At 39.0% G+C, this 19,454-nt stretch overlaps 3 protein-coding genes across 3 annotated transcripts; 2 read left to right on the top strand and 1 right to left on the bottom strand.

Moving 5' to 3' along the window:
* Window positions 1-1,516: 1,516 nt before the first annotated feature.
* Window positions 1,517-2,076, bottom strand: LOC111604607 (probable salivary secreted peptide). The gene is made up of 2 exons (XM_023322720.2): window positions 1,834-2,076; window positions 1,517-1,773 (listed from the first exon to the last, which is right to left on the bottom strand). Exons 1-2 carry the CDS (start codon window positions 2,020-2,022, stop codon window positions 1,600-1,602), a joined length of 363 nt encoding a protein of 120 aa, XP_023178488.2. The 5' UTR covers window positions 2,023-2,076; the 3' UTR covers window positions 1,517-1,599.
* Window positions 2,077-10,300: 8,224 nt separating this feature from the next.
* Window positions 10,301-12,639, top strand: LOC111604606 (odorant receptor 45b). Its single transcript, XM_023322719.2, has 6 exons — window positions 10,301-10,815; window positions 11,462-11,649; window positions 11,703-11,878; window positions 12,197-12,295; window positions 12,346-12,498; window positions 12,589-12,639. Exons 1-6 carry the CDS (start codon window positions 10,301-10,303, stop codon window positions 12,637-12,639), a joined length of 1,182 nt encoding a protein of 393 aa, XP_023178487.1.
* A 1,322-nt stretch (window positions 12,640-13,961) lies between these two features.
* Window positions 13,962-17,217, top strand: LOC111604531 (membrane-bound alkaline phosphatase). Its single transcript, XM_023322633.2, has 3 exons — window positions 13,962-14,125; window positions 15,422-16,584; window positions 16,656-17,217. The coding sequence occupies exons 1-3, from the start codon at window positions 14,050-14,052 to the stop codon at window positions 16,989-16,991; spliced, it is 1,575 nt and encodes a 524-aa protein (XP_023178401.2). The 5' UTR covers window positions 13,962-14,049; the 3' UTR covers window positions 16,992-17,217.
* Window positions 17,218-19,454: the final 2,237 nt, after the last annotated feature.

The raw sequence follows: 19,454 nt of genomic DNA on the forward strand, positions 1-19,454 counted from the left end.
GAATCAGCGTGAGTATTTGGATCTGTGTGAATACCTACGAATGTATCTTAATCTAACAATGAATACTTAAACATAAATAAAGAATAAAAATGTCCATGTAGAACCCAGAACGTTTGTATAGCTCCACGTGCATCAATCTGTATCTTTAACAGTATCAGTCTCAGTATCTGTCTTAGTATCTGTAATTATCTCAGTACCTGTAACTGCATCAATTAGTAGCTTAGTAAATATATTTTAATCTAGCTGTATCTTTGTCTGTGAGTGATAATAAATCTCTAAACGTACCTCCAACTGTATCTGTAGTTGCCATGCCTCTTTCTATGTCTGTATCTGTATCTATATCTGTATCCAGATGTCTATCTCTGTCTATATCACGACTTTCAAATCAACATACACAGTTTTATAGGCATTCCAATCAGACACTTAAAACCACGAAGCTCTCGCTCAGCCAAATTGTTTCACTCGCTGCCTGCTGTAATTATAATCCTGCTCTCTGAGCTCAGTTTTCTGTTGGCTCAAAGCTGAGGCCTCAAGCACAAGCTGCGTATCTCTTGTAGCTTGAGCTTGAGCTTTAGCTGTTGCTGTCGCCTGTATCTGTATCTTGTAGTTTCTCTATTCTATACAAACGCTCACATTTTGGCATTTAATAAGAAGTTGGCCTTGAAGCGACGAGCTCTGTGCTTGTGTGTGTGTGTGCGGCTTCAAGTGCCTACTGTGCTGACTGTGGGATCATTTGTATATGCGCATAGAACGTGTAGAATAAACATACATAAATATATGGCCAGCAGCGTCTAGACTTTGATAAATGGGATTAGATGCCCGCAACTGTAGGAAACTAGCAACCAGTTGAAGCTCAGCCAAATATTTCCAAAGTTTGCGTCATAAGACCGTGTGGAATCCATTTAGTTGGACTCAGCATGTTGAGCAAAGCCTTTTATAGCACTAGTCAAACGTTGCAGAGCTTTGGCAATACAGAAAATAAAGCTGAATATTGGATATCATCGTTGGGCGTCATAAAGCTGCCATTTTGGCAGACATTTACTTAGGCTAAGTCGTTTACAACACTGGTTAAACTGTAAAGAGCTTTTACAACACAGAAAAGTATGGCAATTGACGTAAAAGTGTGACTTTTACAACACTGTTTTATGTTAAAAGACTTTCGACTGCAAAATACTTTTTAACTGCACTGCCTTTTGCTTAAAGGAGCCGTTTCCAACACTATTCAAGCTGTAGGGTTGTTACGAGCACTATAACTTAATGAAGGTGTTGTATAACATGTGAAAACCTTTTGGCTTATTCCTTTACTTAACTCTATTCAGTTTGACAAATGGATTACTAACATCCTACAATGTTCAAGCGTTTTCCAACACTGTACTACAATATATAGCACTTATAGCCTATCATTCTATGTGCAAAATTAGATATATTTTTAGTATACTATAAGTGCCTATATAAATTTCTCAGATAATAACTTGTACATCCCCTAGAAAACATTCCCATTTCGTCACACGGCAAATTTCAGTAGTAGTCAAAGCAGTTTATTCCCAAGCTGAAGGCATACTTTTAGGCTTACAAGCTGGGTGCAAACTCGTTCAATATTTAACGGCCCCAGATCTCAACCACATCCTTGATGCCATAGCCACGTTGCGAAGTAAACTGAATGGTGGCGCCCTTCGAGCCAGGTCCGCCAGCAACAAGTACAGCCGTAGCGCCATTGCTCTTCTTCTTATCGGTCACCTTAATGGCCGTAATGGTCAAAGCATCCAGATTGTTCTAGACGGGACATAGAGAGTCTTATACTGAGCTCAATACAACTGTCGTCATCTTACGTACTTTCTGCTTGAAAACATATTTCTTGCTCTGCACCAGACCCACAAAGAAAGCCTTCGACACTGTATCCTTGGCCAGATGGTAGTCGTTGGGTCCTATTTCGCCCCAGAGGTAATCGTTGCCGGCATTAACCGAGGCGAGGCCAACAGCACAGAGCAATAGGCCAACTAGCGTTACGGTCTTGAAGCCCATCTTTCACGTTATTGGAAAAGTTTTGTGTGTAGAATGATTCGGGCCCGATGCGCTTTGGCGCTTTTATTGCAAAATAAAGGAAAACCGAAGACAATTTCCTATCGCTTTGATAACCCAGTCAGGTGCTTAAGGTAGAGACCCAACGAAAGCCAATTAGCGGCACCAAAGCAATTGCGTAAAACAAAATATAATTTGTTATCTATTATCTATATACCCAGAGCATATGTTCAACTGATATCGGTTAAGCTAGTCATACATGTAAGTGGTTTTGTGCCACTCTGAATAGCTCTTACCCCCTAGCTATAGATAGTTGTACAAATTAATTAAGCACAGCTGGCTTACCTCAGCTCTCTCCATTCCTTGCCCCGCTCTCTCTAGAACAGATTAAATTCAGTTTAAATTTAGACCCAGCAAAATTCCTATCAAAAATGTTTACAAATTCCCAAAATGTACAAACTGACAATGGAGAACGTAAGCAAGATGACAGAGGGTGCCGCTTAGGTAAGAATTTAATTGAGTCGATGAAATGGAATAGAGCTGAAACTATAGATAAAGTGTGTAAGGAGGACGAGAACATCAAGGAAAACGTCATTGCTCCATGTCAACTTTACCTACAGTAAACTCTAGCCACTTGTAAGTTTCTAGTGCACTACCGTTCACAGTGAAGTGTATTCAAAAATATTAATATTTCCGCATTTGAGTCGAGTCATAGGCATAATTTATAGGTCTATCGGGAAAGGAGTTAAAAACTCTCGAATATAGTTTTTACGTTCAAATTTCTGTAGCAGATCTCACAGGCAATATGATTTACGCGCATGTCCATAGTGTTGTAAAACGAAGCAAGAGTTTTAATTGAGTGAAAAAAAGTAAAAAGTTGCTCAACACTGAATTCACGTGCAGTTTTTGCAGTGTTGTGCAACGATTTGTGAGTCATAAGCAGAGTAAAAGCTTGGAACGAAATTGGGATTAGGTTCTTTGTTAGTTTGGGCAACAAGTTGAACGGAATCATTTGTTGCTGATGTTGCACCAGGAAAATATATTTTGTATAAAGTTTATAAAACTAAAATGAAAATGCTTTTTTTTACTCATGGCAAACACGCGAGGGTATAAAGTTTTATGCGAGTGTTGCGCCAGTTTTTGAAGTCATTTGTCGAATTGCCAGGCGTCATGCGAAATACGAATATGCGACATGCGACAGAGAACATGCGACATGCCACATGCGAACTGCGAGCTGCATGCGAGATTTATGGCGCCAAAATGAAGGAGAATCCAATTCCTAGCCAAGAGTTAAAATGTTTGAGAACTATAGAAATATATATGTATGTGTGTTTGTGTGTATAGACGAGGGTGGTACCAAAGGTTTAGTGAATTAATAAAAATAAAATATATATTCACTTAAATAATGAATGAATGAAGTTCGTATAACTGTCGACTTTTAGATCTGGCATATAACTTTGCTATGGATATCGATATTTTATAATATAAGCTGCTATATAATATAAGCTGAAATATATATTCGTGTTTATCAAGCAACAATAAGCCTTATATATAAGTGATTAAATCCTCAAAGAGAATTCATGGCAATCCAAACTGTTGACAGAGCAGCTGTAGAATCATTTGTGTGAGGCTCTATAACTTTGTCCTAGAGTTTTACTTAATTAAGCTTTTTCTATTGTCTTTTTCCTAAGCTAGCAAACTGCTTAAACAGCCCTCGCATACATATATAAATGTGGTATGTGCTATATTGTTGAGCACTAGCTGAATTGCTGGCGTGACTTGTCGTCTTCACTGTTTGCGTGCTTACGATTTGCAACTGCAAAGTTAGATATATAAAGATATATGGAGAGATATATACAAGCTATAAGCATATACACACACATACATACTTACATATATGTATATATATACCCAGCTGGGCGAGTCCTTAAACAATATAAGCCGTAGTTATGCTAAGCAAAGCTGAAATGTGGAGCATGTGGCATCTATGTAAGTGTGTGGTATATACATACATATACTTACATATACATAGTATATATCGTATATATATATATATATGGAAGCCACTGCTAATTGCTATTAATCAGTCGTAGGCTGACGTCAGTTGACAGCCTCATTCAATCAGCAATTATGTCGTGCACTATTGACCGCAACAGCAGCAGCAGTGGAAGCTATAGAAGCAGCAGCAGCAGCAGCAGCAGCAGTTAGTGTACTGTATGCTTGTATATATATATTGGCTATTCGATTTCAGTGTAAGATCTGTCACAGACAAAGCCACAACCACATGACAGCTGCTCAAAACGCAGCCACTTCAATTAGAAGCCACAGCAACAGCATTTCATAAGACTTGTTCTGGTCGAAGTTTGAATGCTCTACTAGAGTTTTTAAAGAAAGAGAGAAGACAACTAGATAGGTAAATGCTCATTGGATATATATTTATATAGCTAAACACATCTGCTGTCATATTCATAGCACGCTCTATGAGAGCATGGAAACTAGACTCCAACAGTAATGCGCCAGCTCAATGCTATGCAGTCGTTTGTAAAGCGATTCAACAAAAATTTAAAACAATTTAGCTTATGACACATTACGTGGAGGGGGAGAGAGAGAGAGAGTGGGAGAGAAGCACAAAGTGCCGCACAGTCAAACAAAAATTGTATTGTGTCATGCTTGATCTCTGTACTATCCATGCACATATATATATATATATATATATATATATATATATATATATATATATATATATATATATCTGTACAGCTCTAGCGCGTCTTTGGCCCTGTTCGCTATTTATACATGCACATATTTGTTTAGCTCAATAGTTTTAATTATAATTAACGCCGCATTGCAAATTAAAATTGCGCTCAACTCAGCTCAACTCAATTTTTTTTCCAATTTAATTGCTCGCTGTAAAATGCTAACAAGGACGTCATCGAGGCTGGAGAAGGCAATTCAATTATATATATATATATATATAAGCATTAACATAGAACGTTAATATGCTGCTCCAAGAGCTGTGCAAGTCTTGCCTTTAACTCTGGGCTCATAGCTGACGTTCTTTAAAGTTGAGTCTAGATTCATATATTCTCATAGAGCGGAATACCCACAACATTTATATTTTTGTCTGGCTACAACCTTGACATATGAATTGATCATTATCATAGCTGCTTTATATTGACATATATTATATATATATATATATATATATATATATATATATATATATATATATAGACATATTTATTTAGCTACAACTAATTATGTTTCTGCTTACATTTCTGTGCAAGGGAATATCCTTATTGAAGATTGTTGAGATTCTTCATTTTCCCTTTTAGTCATCTGCTCTATGCTCATAGAAGAATCTCAAGCGCATATCTTCAATAAGTAGTCCAAAGCAAGTTAACGTCAAGTTAGTCCATATTCTTTATATATTTTCAAAGCTCTATTTCTGCTCAAGCTTCAGCTAGGAATACCCATATTAAATATTCAAAAATATGTCTAAAAGCGCTCAGCTTTGATGGCGTTGTTTATTTAGTGGCTTAACCTTCTGTTAGTTATTATATTTTATCAATAAATACTTTTAATATTCTGTCTACCTTGCTTTTAAAAGGAAATGCCCATGCAGTACTTTTATAAGTAAATAGTTGTAGCAGTAAATACATATGCTTCTATAAGGGAATACCCTCATGATATAATATTGCCTTCATTTCTAACTTTTGTTTGCCTTTAGCATAATCTTACTCATGCAAGGGACTGCCCTTGATACTCTATAGCACTCAATTTTACTGACTGTATTTATAAGGAACACCCTTGTTGGTTTTCCACTAAATTAACTGTAAATATCCAAATACCTAGTAATTTCTAGCCTATAAATAGCACTCATAAATTCAATTTGACTCTTGATAAACTTATATATAGCTTTACAAGCTTATTATCAGGCATTAATGCATATGCTTCAATGTTCTTTTTTTGTGTTTAGTCCCCATTTTACATAAGCCAAAGATAACGTGACATATTGAAAATTGAACGAGAATTTCTACATAGAGCAATTTATCGAATGTGGCACGTACTTGTTCGCTCTGTTGCTGTTGGTATTGTCGCTTATCGCAATGGACATTAGCATGAGGCTTGTCAGCATTAGTTTGAAGAACTCGTTGCCCTCGACTTCCCCTGCGACCCCTCCATGGATATATGTGGGTCAGGCCAGTGTGAAATGTCACCAGAAATGATGTGGCAACTGACGATAAAGATAAAATGCAGACATGAACCGGAAGGGGCAGAGTGAAATGGAAATATGCAGAGAGGGAGAGAGAGAGGGAGATAGTTAGAGTCGAGGACCAGGCCAGAGCTGAGGCTAAGGCAGAGGGACATGTTAGGGAAGAGGTGTAAGGCAAAGGGCAGAGGTTAAGCATATGAAGAGAGGTGGTGTAAAAGGTTCTGTTGCGCATCGCAAGCGGATTTATGGCACCAACCGAAAACCAAAAATAAAGCGCTGCAAAACTGAGTGAGTTTTAATAATTGATCAAGCGCAGCTATAAAGAGACGAAGGAGGAAGCAGGTCTATTGCCCAGAGGCAGAGCAGGGGTCAGGGCTCAGGACAGTGGCGTGCTCAACTGGCATCAGGCAACGTCGTCAGCAGCAGCAGCAGCAGCAGCGCCAAAGGAAGCGTGTGAAATCCCATTTGGCTAATGGCCAACAACGTTGGCGCTGAGCGAGAGTCGCGAAACAGGAAAATCAACCTGTTTTATCCGAAAGCCTCAAGCGCCCAACCCGGTCGGTAGGGTAAAAGCTGGTTACGCTTTTCACGTTTCGGCTCACACGCTTCACGTTTCGCATTTTCCGCGGCCCACTCGAAATTGGGGGCACAAGTACGAATGTCTCTGCGTCAGAAATATAGAAAATGAAGTCGGAAAACTGGTTTCATGCCTTGCCTGGCCTGGCTTGGCCTGGCCTGGCCTGCTGTTTTCCACATGACACGTTGGCCTGCTTTTCCTGCTTGTTTTTTGCGCGAGGCGCCAGCTGCAGGATCATCAGCAGCAGACGAAACAGCAGCAGTGGCGGAGACAGAGCCAGAGGCAGGGGCAGGGGCAGAGGCAGGAGCACATTACACAACACAATCATTTCCAGGCCCTGCTTCCAGCTGCGGGGGTGGTTGCTGCAGCAGGGTGTGTCAGGCATGGCCGCCGACGCCAACAGTTGCAAGAAGAAGAGCGAAACTTAAACTGCCCTAACTGCGAGTGCTCGACTAGCTAGATATCCTGTAAGACAAAGGCCTAAGCTGTTTAAGAGGTAAGCTATCTAAGAGTGCATAACTAGCAGATACCCTGTACTTAAATGAAAGTCTAAAAAGCAGAGCTCCCTAGAGAAGCGCACGAACAGCTGATACCCTGTAGGCAACCAAAAACAAGCGACTGGTAAGTACCCTGTAAAGGCAAAGGCACAGCTTTTACTTTTGCTCAGCAACAAAAGTGAAGAAACTTTTTTCTAGTTAAAGGTTAGGCAGATACCCTGCAGACAAAACTTCTACACGTTGCTTCATTCTATGAAGTCAATAAGTTTACAGTGTTGAAAACTTGCCCTGCAGGCAAATAGATCAAGTTTTTGTTTACCTTAGAAAAGAATGAATTGCTTAAGATGCACAACTAGTAGTTACTCTATATGAAATCTATAATTTCTTAAAATTAGCACGTTTAAGTGTTCCAAGTATACGACTAAGCACTTGCTTCTTAAGGAATCCTTTTTGAAATTACTGAAATGACATTTAAAAGTATTTAAATGCCTAAGCTTAGGCATGTACGTATGCTTCTTCGCTCTTTGTGTAAGCTCAATATGCCCCACTCGTGGCAACTTTCAAGGGATATTGGGTATGAAACGAAAAACCATGTGAAAGCATTCAAAAACATTTTCAACGCTCCAGGGTTGGCATCGAGTTGCGTGTGTGCGTGGGCTCTGGTGTGTGGGTGTGCGTGAGTTAGTTCGTTTATTTGTTTGTTGTCATAAAAGTCAAACAGAGTGGCGACTGGGTGGCTTTGTGGCTTGGTGGTTGAGTGGTTGCGCTGGCCTCGCCTGTTTATTTTGGGGGTAGCTACAGCACAAAGCGTATTTCCAGGCGATGATATCAGCGAAAAGGAAGCAGCTCGCCTGCATATTGGCCATCAAGGATGTGCGCCTGATATCGTGTCCTTATGCAAAATCAATAGCTCGCCCACGACCCACGCAGCTGGCTGCCACAGCAATGAAGTCACATATTTTGCACTTGCAATAAAAGCTCAAAATCAATAAGCTAACGTTTTTGATTGCGTATACGCAGCGTGACACAGCACGGGGCAGCTGGGGGCATTAATTAAAAATGTATGCAGCGTGGCAGTTGCTGCAGCAGCTTGACGATGACGTTGACGTTGACGTTGAGCATTAACAGCATCTGTCAAAATACTCAATTCTAAAAAAATTCGTTGTAAAGTCAATTGTCTAAAAAGTCCCAGGTGACTTTAGTAAAGGAGTTTAAGACAAAAAAAAACAAGTTGCGAAAGAGTCTATTGGGTATTCTTAGCAAAGCGTAGATTTCTTAGGCACTTAGGATACCGTGGAATAAAATAACATATTTCGGATAAAAGTATAATGAGCAATTTTGAAGGAGTTTTCAGAAACATTTAGTATAAGCAGAGCTTAAGAACACATGACTATACTTAGTGCATCGTGTACAGTAATAAAAAGGTATCAGGATAACAAAATATAAAAAAACTTATAAAATCTAATAATAGGATAAGAAAGTATACTCTAGTATATTATTCCCCGGATAGAATACTGTTTTCCGGATAAGATACTATATTTTGAATAATAAAATGTGCTTGGAATAATATAGAATACTTTAGCTATTCACGTAGTCTACGACATCATATTCCCGGAATATACAACTAACTACGATGATAAACTGCCCTCGGCTAAGATGGTAAGCTCATAATGAGATTCATCAGTATAACAATAAAAATACTACTGCTATTAAATATATCCACAAAATAGTAAGGTATGGAATCATTCGTATAAGGCAGCATAGCTCATCGAGAATAATATTCCCTACTCCATTAACGTTTCTATAAATAAACCCTATGCTCCAATTTCAAATTCATTTCGGCTTGTCGGAGATGCATGCATAAATTGCTCCAATCAATTGATATGCGCAGTAATCTACATAAATCAGAGACGTAAGTATGCAAAATCGTTCGTACGCAAAGCATATTGAAAAGGGCAACAAAAGCATAGTGACCCACATATAAAAGAGAAATGAACCTATCTCCCTCTATATATATGGAGAGAGTATATATACATGTATAAATCATGAAATGTTTGCTCGTGTGGCTACATTTAAAATTCCAATTGCCTGAAGTACAAAACTCTTCCTCTTCTTCTCATCTATATGTATATTTGGTAACTTTTGAGGTTTGTTTCTCTTGGCTCGATTTTCAGTAGAGTTCAAGAAACTGCAGATTCATGCGGCTCGATTAACATTGTGGGAAAAAATGCGTTTGCAAAAGGAAATTCAAATTTCAAGTAGTAAAATTCTGTGAATACTGTTGCAAAATAATATTTTAGCTACATTTCAATTGAATCTGCAAGTTAGGAATATGCGTTATGGAGATATTTATGTATTTATAAATATATATTTGTTAGCTAAGCTATTTGTAGCTAAGCAGACTTGTGTGCGCTCTTAAACCAAATCTATCTCTGGCAAACTTCCCTTGATCTTTCATGTTAAAAGATAAAATGGGTTTGGAGTCACGCCTCTCTTTGCAATTCTCATAAATGCTGCACATGTATGGCAGATCAAGTAAACGTTTTTTGTGCTTGCTTCATAAATAAATGTTGATCGCCTCTCTCTGCAATTCTCATGAATGCAATCAAGCCGTGAAGCCGTTATATAAAAGCATGTTATAGAAGTTTATACAACGTAGGCCTAAATAAATCAGTTTCTTCTTTTGCTTACCTTAGAGTTTAAACATATTTCGACTATGCCTGTAGTTATTACGCGTTATTATAGTAAATATGAATATGGTAAACACCTTCGTGGTAAGCAAGTGTTCCATTAGGTGAGCAAGTGTTCAATCCTTTTGGGTAACCTCTAATTAAGTCATTTAATATGTGGAAACAGGCATCAAAACAGACGCCTAATTAGTTAGGCAAACATATTATTAGCTCTACGACAATAGCCCATAATTATAATGGCAACAAATATCAGCTATATAAGTATGGAAATCCTATGGGTGCAAGCAATTAGTTGAGCGCAATGTATCCAAAGTATTTGAGCAAAGATTATCCGCTGGAGAAGCATTTGTTCTTTGTGACCAGATATTCGTTTGGCTTATTGGGCTTGCGCTTTGAGCGTTTGCCCAGCCTCTGGTCCACATGTTGGCTCATCTTTAATTTCGTGAATTTGCTGCATTGCTGCCAGGCGGAGTTCAGCTTTGGCTGGAGCTACATACACACCAGTCCAGTGGATGCCATGGATGCCTTTTGTCCACTCGCCTGCAGTCTGACCACGCTCTTCAAAATGGCCTGCATGTGGTCGAGTCGTGTGGAGGTGGCAGCGCTCATTCAGCGCATACGACACCTGACGGAGCAACAGACGGAAGGCAACAGAAACGAGCTGAAGAGTGGGTATTATCGGTTGGCTACCTTGCTGTGCATGCTTATCTTTACGCTGGGCTCCATCAATACGGCGGCATTTGTGCTGAGATCATTCTGGGAGATGTGGATGCATCGACAGCTGCCCTTCAAATACGATATGCCCTTTCGCATGCTGTAGGTGACAAAGTATCTCAAAGTATCTCAAAGATATCTGTATATGTATCTGAAACTGAATCTGAATCTGAAAATGTATCTGTATCTGTATCTGTATCTGTATCTGTATTTGTATTTGTATCTGTATCTGTATCTGTATTTGTATCTGTATCTGTATCTGTATTTGTATCTGTATCTGTATCTGTATCTGTATTTGTATCTGTATCTGTATCTGTATTTGTATCTGTATCTGTATTTGAATCTGAATCTGAATCTGAAAAATGTATCTGTATCTGTATCTGTATCTGTATCTGTATCTGTATCTATCTCTATCTCTATCTCTATCTCTATCTCTATCTCTATCTCTATCTCTATCTCTATCTCTATCTCTATCTCTATCTCTATCTCTATCTCTATTCTATCTCTATCTCTATCTATCTCTATCTCTATCTCTATCTCTATCTCTATCTCTATCTCTATCTCTATCTCTATCTCTATCTCTATCTCTATCTCTATCTCTATCTCTATCTCTATCTCTATCTCTATCTCTATCTCTATCTCTATCTCTATCTCTATCTCTATCTCTATCTCTATCTCTATCTCTATCTCTATCTCTATCTCTATCTCTATCTCTATCTCTATCACTATCTCTCTCTACTCCTTTCAGCTTTCCATCCATAGCTCATCGCATGCCCCTTTATCCTCTCGCCTATCTCTATTCCACCTGGAGCGGCCAGGTAACGGTCTATGCCTTTGTAGCCACCGATGGCTTCTTCTTTAGCTTCACGCTCTACGTGACATTCCTTCTGAAAGCCCTACAAATGGATGTGCAGCGTGTTGTCCGTCCTGTTCACAGTGAGTTTCTTTTAGAGTCCCTTCAACTCAATCTTGTTCTTTGCCACGTTTAGATCCCACTGCGCGGGAGTGCGAAGTTTGTTGCCAACAACTGCGAATTATCATTGATCGTCACAATGACATCGTTGGCATTGTTCAACGTTTCTCTGTGATAATGGCAGCGCCAACTTTTGCACAATTTCTGTCCTCCAGCTTGGTGATAGCTACGAGTGTTATCGATATACTATTGGTGAGTATTTGATAATATTTACTGGCCGTAAGAGATTTATACTGCATGAAGTCTAGGGCAAGGTGTGATAAGGCTGTGCTTTTCTTAGAAATTGCTCAATCTTTTCAGATTGACTATAATTATTTCTGAGATTCAGAATTTCAGATTCAGATTGGAGTTACGAGAACTAAGTTTCAGCTTATAAGCATGCTTTATCACAGCTATTAACCCTGTCTTCTTGTATTATGAACTGAGGAGTAAGTTCGATTCAAGCTAAATTAACTTTGACTTCCAAATTTTTCTGCTTTCTGTTATAATTTTTTGTCTTTGTCTTTGCAGTTTTCCGGCTACAACATCATACGCTATGTGGTCTATGCTAGCACAGTTAGCGCCTGTTTATTTCTCTACTGCTATGGAGGCACTGAAATGTCTTTGGCTGTGAGTCTTTCATAGAGTCTATATAAAATACTTATGTATGTGTCCCTTAGAGTCTGGAGCTAGGCGAGGCTGCCTACAATAGCCATTGGTATCTGTGGAATCGTGATGTGCGACAGCGTATCTATCTGCTTATCATGCGTGCCCAGCGACCTATCACAGTCCAAGTGCCCTTCTTTGCACCATCTCTGCCCGTCTTTACATCGGTGCGTAATTGTGTGTGTGTGAGCTTTATAGAATTTATAGCCAGAAGGACTCACTGCTTTGTTTGTCTCGCTTTGCTTCCTCTGTTGCAGGTCATCAAGTTTACGGGCTCCATTGTGGCGTTGGCCAAGACAATACTTTAGTGGACACAAAGCAATACAAGTTTTTCGTGTTACAAAACAAAATTGCCAAGGGGCGTGGTCATACATAGAAGTATATATATATATCTATATATATATATATATATATATATATATATGTATCTATATCTATACATAAGCGCACTTCAATGCCCTGAAAGTATGCAGCACTCTCTCCCTTGCTGCTAGTGCTTGACTAGACTAAGCGCGAGGCTTGCTTTTTACATTTTTGAAATAAACCTAAAATATATACGAAATCTGTTTAAAAAGCTTAAAGAATTCTGTGCATCTTCGTATGCCCTGAAAACCAGACTCTTTGCCACGATAAAGTTAGATAAAGACGATATCGAAGAAGCAGCTGAAGAGCAGCACAAAAAAGATACTCGAGATACTTTTTGAACAGACCTCGTTTACTACAAATATATATTTCATATAACGTTTTGATGGCAATAAATATTTATATACGCTAAATATAAATAAATATTTATATAAAGTCTTTTCATCTAACTTAGCTCTCTTTACTTTTGCTTAAAAGCTTTAAGAATCTTATCCAAATTATGGATACAAATAAAAATAGATTCTTGTTAAAGACTGGATTATGAAAGTTGGAAAATGTTCAGGTTTGACTTATTTATAAGATATACTATTCTTACCAAGGAATTTATCATTTCTCACTGATATCATCTAACGCTCCATGATATCACCAGCAACTTGTAATACAACTCAAGCTGAAGCTCTGGAGGATAGATATTTCTAGTCAGAGTGGGCAGCCTGGTTTCATTAAAGTACCAGCAGGTGGGCGAGTACGTAATTTGCATTTGTCCAGTTCATATCAAGGAAAATTTGCATATGGTTGTTCGACGACGACAACAACAACAACAACAACAACAGCAGCAGCTGCCACTGCATCTGACGTCAAAAGGCGTCACTAACGAGGACAAAGCAGAGCACTCCATGTGAGCTGCTTGATTAAAAGCAAAAAGTCAAAGGCTGCTCATATAACAACAAAATCAAGGGGACGTCACTTTGTTCAATAGCCATACGGAGCGTATACGTAACGTGCCTTACAGCAGGTAACCAATGGCAACCGAATGCTGCAGTGATCTAAGAGAGTGAGGGAGAGAGAGCGAGCGAGTGAGTGAGTGCGTGTCTCAGCTCGTTGAACACGTGCATCGGCTTTAAGTTAAGATAATTCTTTGACCATAAATTGAATTTGATTTTGAACATTTCTGATTACACAAAATTTTGCTGATTAGATTTACGTGTTATAGATTAGCGAAAAGAAAAAGGCAGCAGACTGGCCAGCCAGACCCAGTTCAAACGAACTCCTTCAGTGCAGCTACGCGAGCTGATCTGTGCGAATCGAAGGCGAATTCACTCTATATATATAACTATATAGACAAGAAGTCAGCTATGGGCCAGTTTTACGGTTTATTTCGTCTGCTGCTGGTCAGCTTTCTTTTGCTGGCTGTAGCCAAAGCGGAGAAAGGTATGTGAAGCGTGCTACAATAACAGTGGATAGAGTTTATAAATGTAGAGAGAAAAGTTGATGTATCGATGGTAATGAATTGCAATTATATAATGTTGATTTAACTAGTTTACAAGAGGAGCATAGAGATGAAGAGTAGCAAATTCTGAATGGGAAAAGGGGGAAACGTTTTGATTAAAACCACAAGCCATAGATATAGCATATATAGAATATTGGTATTATATATATAGAGAGATAATAAAACATATGCATGTTAAAAGAAAGAGCTAGAGAGCAGCAGCTGTCAGTTATTCATAGCATAAAGTGAATAGTAAAGAAAATCTATTAATCTTCTAGGGATTCGAATATGAAAATTTAAGGAAATTTGCATCGACTTTCAATTTTATTAATAATAATATAATATAGATATAATCTATAATATAATATAGAATAGAGATAGAGAAAAAGAAAAAGAGAGAGCAGAAAATGCAATGGATTTAGAGCTCAAATGAAATTTGAAATTTTCATTATAAATATATTTTAAGACAAGATATATATAAAAAAAATATATAAAAAAATATATATATATATATATATATATAAATATAACTCAAGTTCTGTATAATATTTATTAAGATTTAATGGAAAAGAGAAAAGTTATCGACTATTTGAAGCTAACTTGATCGACATGTGTTGTCGAAGGAGCTATAAAAATAAGTCTGTAGAGCTACAGAGTAAAGCGTAAAGGTTCTAAGATCTCAATGTGTTTATACAAAGGGACAGACGGATGAAGGGACGCACAGACAAGGCTAAGTCGACTCAGTTTGTCTTCTGATCAGGTACTTAAACACTTTGTGGGGCTTGTCACGCCTTCTTCTATCAAAGCTCTTGCTCCCCAATATGTTCAGGGTACAAAGAATTGTTAAGGGTTTGAACTAAGCATATATAGACACATGAATAAAGCTGTAACCAAGCAAACAGCGCAAATTTAAAAGCCAAATCAATGTAAGCCAAAGTTTTAGCCTGAAGATAACTTAAGCTGCATATTATAAATGTTGACTAGTGGCACTTGCAGCTCAATGTTCACTTTATAATGCCATATATATGCCGTTCACAAGCTTTTATCAATCAAATACTTTGATTATAGATCGTATTTCGCTGATAGCTAGAAATCCATATATACGAGTTAAGTTAAGCAAGTCTGGAATTCCATGAAATACAAAACAATTTAAGCATATACTAAACACCCAGTCCAAGCACTTGCGATAAGCAGCCGAGTATTACTAGATTAGTTAAAGCTCAATTGTAAATTTGCAGACCGTCAGCATGGACGAAGCTTGTCGCGGCCCGCGCCAGCCGTTAAATATGAAAAGGAAATGCAGAGCCACTATTGGCGCGAGGATGCTCAGAAGACCTTGGCCGATAAGCTGGATGCGTTGAGTCAATTGAAGAAGCAAGGTGCAAAGAATGTGATCATGTTCCTGGGCGATGGCATGTCGATTCATACGATAACAGCGACCAGGAATCTGCTCGGCGACAGCTCCGAGAAGGTCTACTTTGAGCAGTTTCCCTATACGGGCCTATCGAAGACATACTGTGTGAATCGCCAGGTCGCTGACTCCGCCTGCACCGCAACTGCTTATCTGGGTGGTGTGAAGGCCAACTATGGTACGATTGGTGTGAACGCGAATGTGCCACGTTACGATTGCAAAGGCGCCTATGTGGCGCAGAATCAGGTGGACAGTATTGCCAAGTGGGCACAGGATGCGGGCAAGGACGCTGGCTTCGTGACAAGTGCCAGAGTTACCCATGCGTCACCAGCTGGCGTCTATGCGCACATCTCTGATCGCAATTGGGAAAACGATGCAGAGGTTAGGGAGAAGGGCTGCGATCCAGAGGAGAGCATAGATATAGCTCGTCAGCTGGTTGAATGGGAAGTGGGCAAGAAATTGAAGGTGATTCTCGGAGGTGGTCGACAGAACTTCCTGAATGAGACCATGCGTGATGAGGTGGGTCATCCAGGCTATCGCCAGGATGGACGCAATTTGATCAAGGACTGGCTGGCGGATAAGCAGGCACAGAAAGCGTCGGCGAGCTATGTATGGAGCCGAAAAGGTCTAACCCAATTGGACCTGGATAATACGGACTATTTGCTGGGTCTTTTTGCCAAGGGACACTTGCCCTATGATGGTGATCGTGAGCGCAACCCCAAGAATAGCCATCTAGCTGATCCATCGCTAACCGAGCTAACGGAGGCAGCTTTGAAGGTGCTTCAGCGAAATGAGAAAGGATATTTCCTATTTGTGGAAGGCGCTCGCATTGACATGGCTCATCATTCGAACTATGCGCGTCGCTCGTTGGAGGACACCGCCGAATTCGCTCGAGCTATACAGAAGGCACGAGAAATGACCGACGTGGATGATACCCTAATTGTCGTGACATCCGATCATTCGCATGTAATGACCGTCAATGGTTATCCGGTAAGCCACACAGCTTATCCGTCTGCTATAGAAATCTAATTCCTTGATCCATTGCTTTCTGTCTTCCATAGCTACGTGAACAGGAAATAACAGGCTTGGCTAATAAGTTAGCCGATGATGGCAGACCCTATAATATACTCTCCTATGCCAATGGACCTGGCTATGCGGGCACCTACACTAAGGCTGATGGCCGCAAGCCTATTAGCCAACAGCACACGGAGCATCCGCTGTATGTGAGTCCAGCCATGGTGCCCCTCGATGCCGATACACATGGTGGGGATGATGTTGCCGTTTTTGCTTCGGGTCCATTTGCCCAGTATTTCAGCGGCAATTACGAACAGACCAACATTCCAGCCATGATGGCCAGAGCTGCTTCCATCGGACCCTTTGCCAATGTTCAGCCTTAGGTACTCCTCTCCCTATCTCTCGCTATCCAAATGTGTTTGGTGTTCTCTGTTTATTTTTTCGTTATTTTGTCAATTCAAGTTGCCAAAAGCAATTAAAATGTTAGCGCAATAGCTAAATGTACTGCTCATGGCAGTTTCTGGAATACTCTAATTTAGACTTATTCTATTTCGATGGTCATTATGTAGCAGAGAAATGTTGCAACTCACATAAAACACATGGAAACACGCACAAGTCTTTGTCTTTGTACTCTATATTGGACTTTATGCATATATAAAGATGTGATTTATTATATAATATTTAAAGATATTTAAAGATATATTAAGAATTTTCCTATATATCGAAATTCATAAATCATAAATGGTATCAATCTTTATCGTTCATTTTAGCAGTAGTAATCTATATCGTATATCTAAAGTTAGTTATATCGTAAGGCTACAATTAGCAATGGTAAATTATATCGTAAAGCTAAGAATACTTTACATAGATAAAGCATAGCTTGCCATACCCTTTTACAATTTAATGAACCATGAACTAGTTCATTTTGTTGATAAAAATTCATAAAATAACTCTTTATCACTTTCATAAATTTTCATGATAAAACCCAGTACCAATATCAAATAGGTGTCCCAGAAAAACACTGTCCAAATTTATAGAGTATACAGTTGTCGCCTTAACTCCAGCCATTAAACAGTTTCATCTGTTAACCAGGTTTTCGTAAATGGAATTGCTTTTAATTGAATGCCAATTGGTTGCGACAGCAGCACAATTTCCTGTCAATTCTCGCTCATAACAGAGGCACACAGAGTTTGATTCACAAGTGAGCTGCAGGTGCAGGTGCAGTTGCAGTTGCTGTTGCAGCTGCAATTCAATTAACAAACAGCTTCAATCAATCAAACCAAATAGATGTGATTGATAACAGTAAAAGTCGTGAACTGAATTAGTAGCTTAAAAGTTTGCTAAACTTTTGTTACTTTAGTTTGAGTTGATTTAATAAAGATTTCAGCCGTCCTTCAATAGCAAAGACACGATCAATAATAAAATTAAATATTCATCGCTTGAGCGATTAATTAGTTTGATATTATTTACCTAATTGGCTTATCGATTAATCGACTTCTTAGATTATGTATTGGCTACCATCCCTATGAAAATTTAATTCGAGCCAAATTGAAGCAAATTTCAAATTGAGTTTATTAAAGTAAATAACTTATGCCATGATGATATATTTACAATGCTCCAGTTACGCGTGCTTGCCATGGGGAATTACTAAAGTCCCGCCCCATCTGTGGGCAACAGATGCTGCTGCTGCATGCAATTTGATCACTGGGCCAAAGCCGATGGCAGCCGCAACGACTAACCACACTATCCCAGCAGCCCCCTGCTGCTGCCCCGCCCCCTTTGGTAGAACTGTGCAAAATCTCGCACACCTGTCTCTGTGCGGTCTAGCGGACATTCCAATGAACTTCTACTTACCAGCAGAAATGCCAACAACAGCAACAGCAACAATTTGGTCATTGTCACCCAGCGGGGTTTGTCATGCTTCACAGCACACAAATATGTTTCACACGCACACACACACTCTAGCCCGCACAGGCATACATGTGCACACACATACTCATACGTGAACGAACGTTGACAATTTAATTAAAACACGCAACTTGTCGCGCTCAACCGGCAAAAGTGGCAGCTGTTGCCCAGCGCTTTGCTGGCGCCACTCAGCACGATCCTTTAGCCTTATTATAATTTAATTATTATATATAACTTTTTGCAATTATAAACTAGACACAATTTGTCTTTGGCACAATTTGCTGACTTTTTGTTTTCCTTTCATTTTAGTATTGACAATCGATATCGCTTTAAGCTCGATAGGGAGTTAGCTGCCATTTTGAGTAAGCGTCATTTTTGTTTTTGGCAAATGAACACTACGAAAGCAGTACAATGTAAACAAACGATATGAGATGACACGCTATATACGATATTGACTGCATTTACATATAGGTATAAGTAGAGGTTTAGTTCGAAGCTAATGAAACGATATTAGCTATATCTTAGTCCTCATATGCTTTGCATATGACAAAGATCGTATACTAATGTATAACGTAAGCTATCTATCAGGCTTTTAAATTAGAAATTTTTTCAGACTTATGATATACATTAATGATAAATATATATAAATAAATAAATATACGGGCTTAATTTTAGTATTTTGAAACTAAATTGCGTATACGCAGCGTATTCCCTTAAGCTAAAATATATATTTAGATGTTTATCAGTTTGATGGATAAACATCACCCCAATTAAAAGCCATTAAGTTGATTAATAGCTGAATATTCGTAGTACGTGCAAGCTCTATTAGCTAGTCATGTCTTGGCCACAGTTGTGTATCGTTTACTTCTTGGCTTTAAATGGCTTAAGCCATTTTTATCCGGAACTGAAAACGGGAAAGCTTCAGCGAACGAAATATT

This window comes from Drosophila hydei, unplaced genomic scaffold, assembly GCF_003285905.1.
Source record: "Drosophila hydei strain 15085-1641.00,03,60 unplaced genomic scaffold, DhydRS2 tig00008125-arrow-arrow-pilon, whole genome shotgun sequence".
Lineage (NCBI taxonomy): Eukaryota > Metazoa > Arthropoda > Insecta > Diptera > Drosophilidae > Drosophila > Drosophila hydei.

Excerpts from the sequence above, each read along its gene's own strand:
- LOC111604531 (XM_023322633.2), top strand. The coding sequence starts at position 14,050 with ATGGGCCAGTTTTACGGTTTATTTCGTCTGCTGCTGGTCAGCTTTCTT. Across the intron at positions 14,126-15,421 it reads TGTAGCCAAAGCGGAGAAAG|ACCGTCAGCATGGACGAAGC; the intron begins GTATGTGAAGCG and ends GTAAATTTGCAG. Across the intron at positions 16,585-16,655 it reads TGACCGTCAATGGTTATCCG|CTACGTGAACAGGAAATAAC; the intron begins GTAAGCCACACA and ends TGTCTTCCATAG.
- LOC111604606 (XM_023322719.2), top strand. The coding sequence starts at position 10,301 with ATGTATCCAAAGTATTTGAGCAAAGATTATCCGCTGGAGAAGCATTTG. Across the intron at positions 12,296-12,345 it reads GCACTGAAATGTCTTTGGCT|AGTCTGGAGCTAGGCGAGGC; the intron begins GTGAGTCTTTCA and ends TGTGTCCCTTAG. Across the intron at positions 12,499-12,588 it reads CTCTGCCCGTCTTTACATCG|GTCATCAAGTTTACGGGCTC; the intron begins GTGCGTAATTGT and ends CCTCTGTTGCAG.
- LOC111604607 (XM_023322720.2), bottom strand. The coding sequence starts at position 2,022 with ATGGGCTTCAAGACCGTAACGCTAGTTGGCCTATTGCTCTGTGCTGTT. Across the intron at positions 1,774-1,833 it reads AATATGTTTTCAAGCAGAAA|AACAATCTGGATGCTTTGAC; the intron begins GTACGTAAGATG and ends TGTCCCGTCTAG.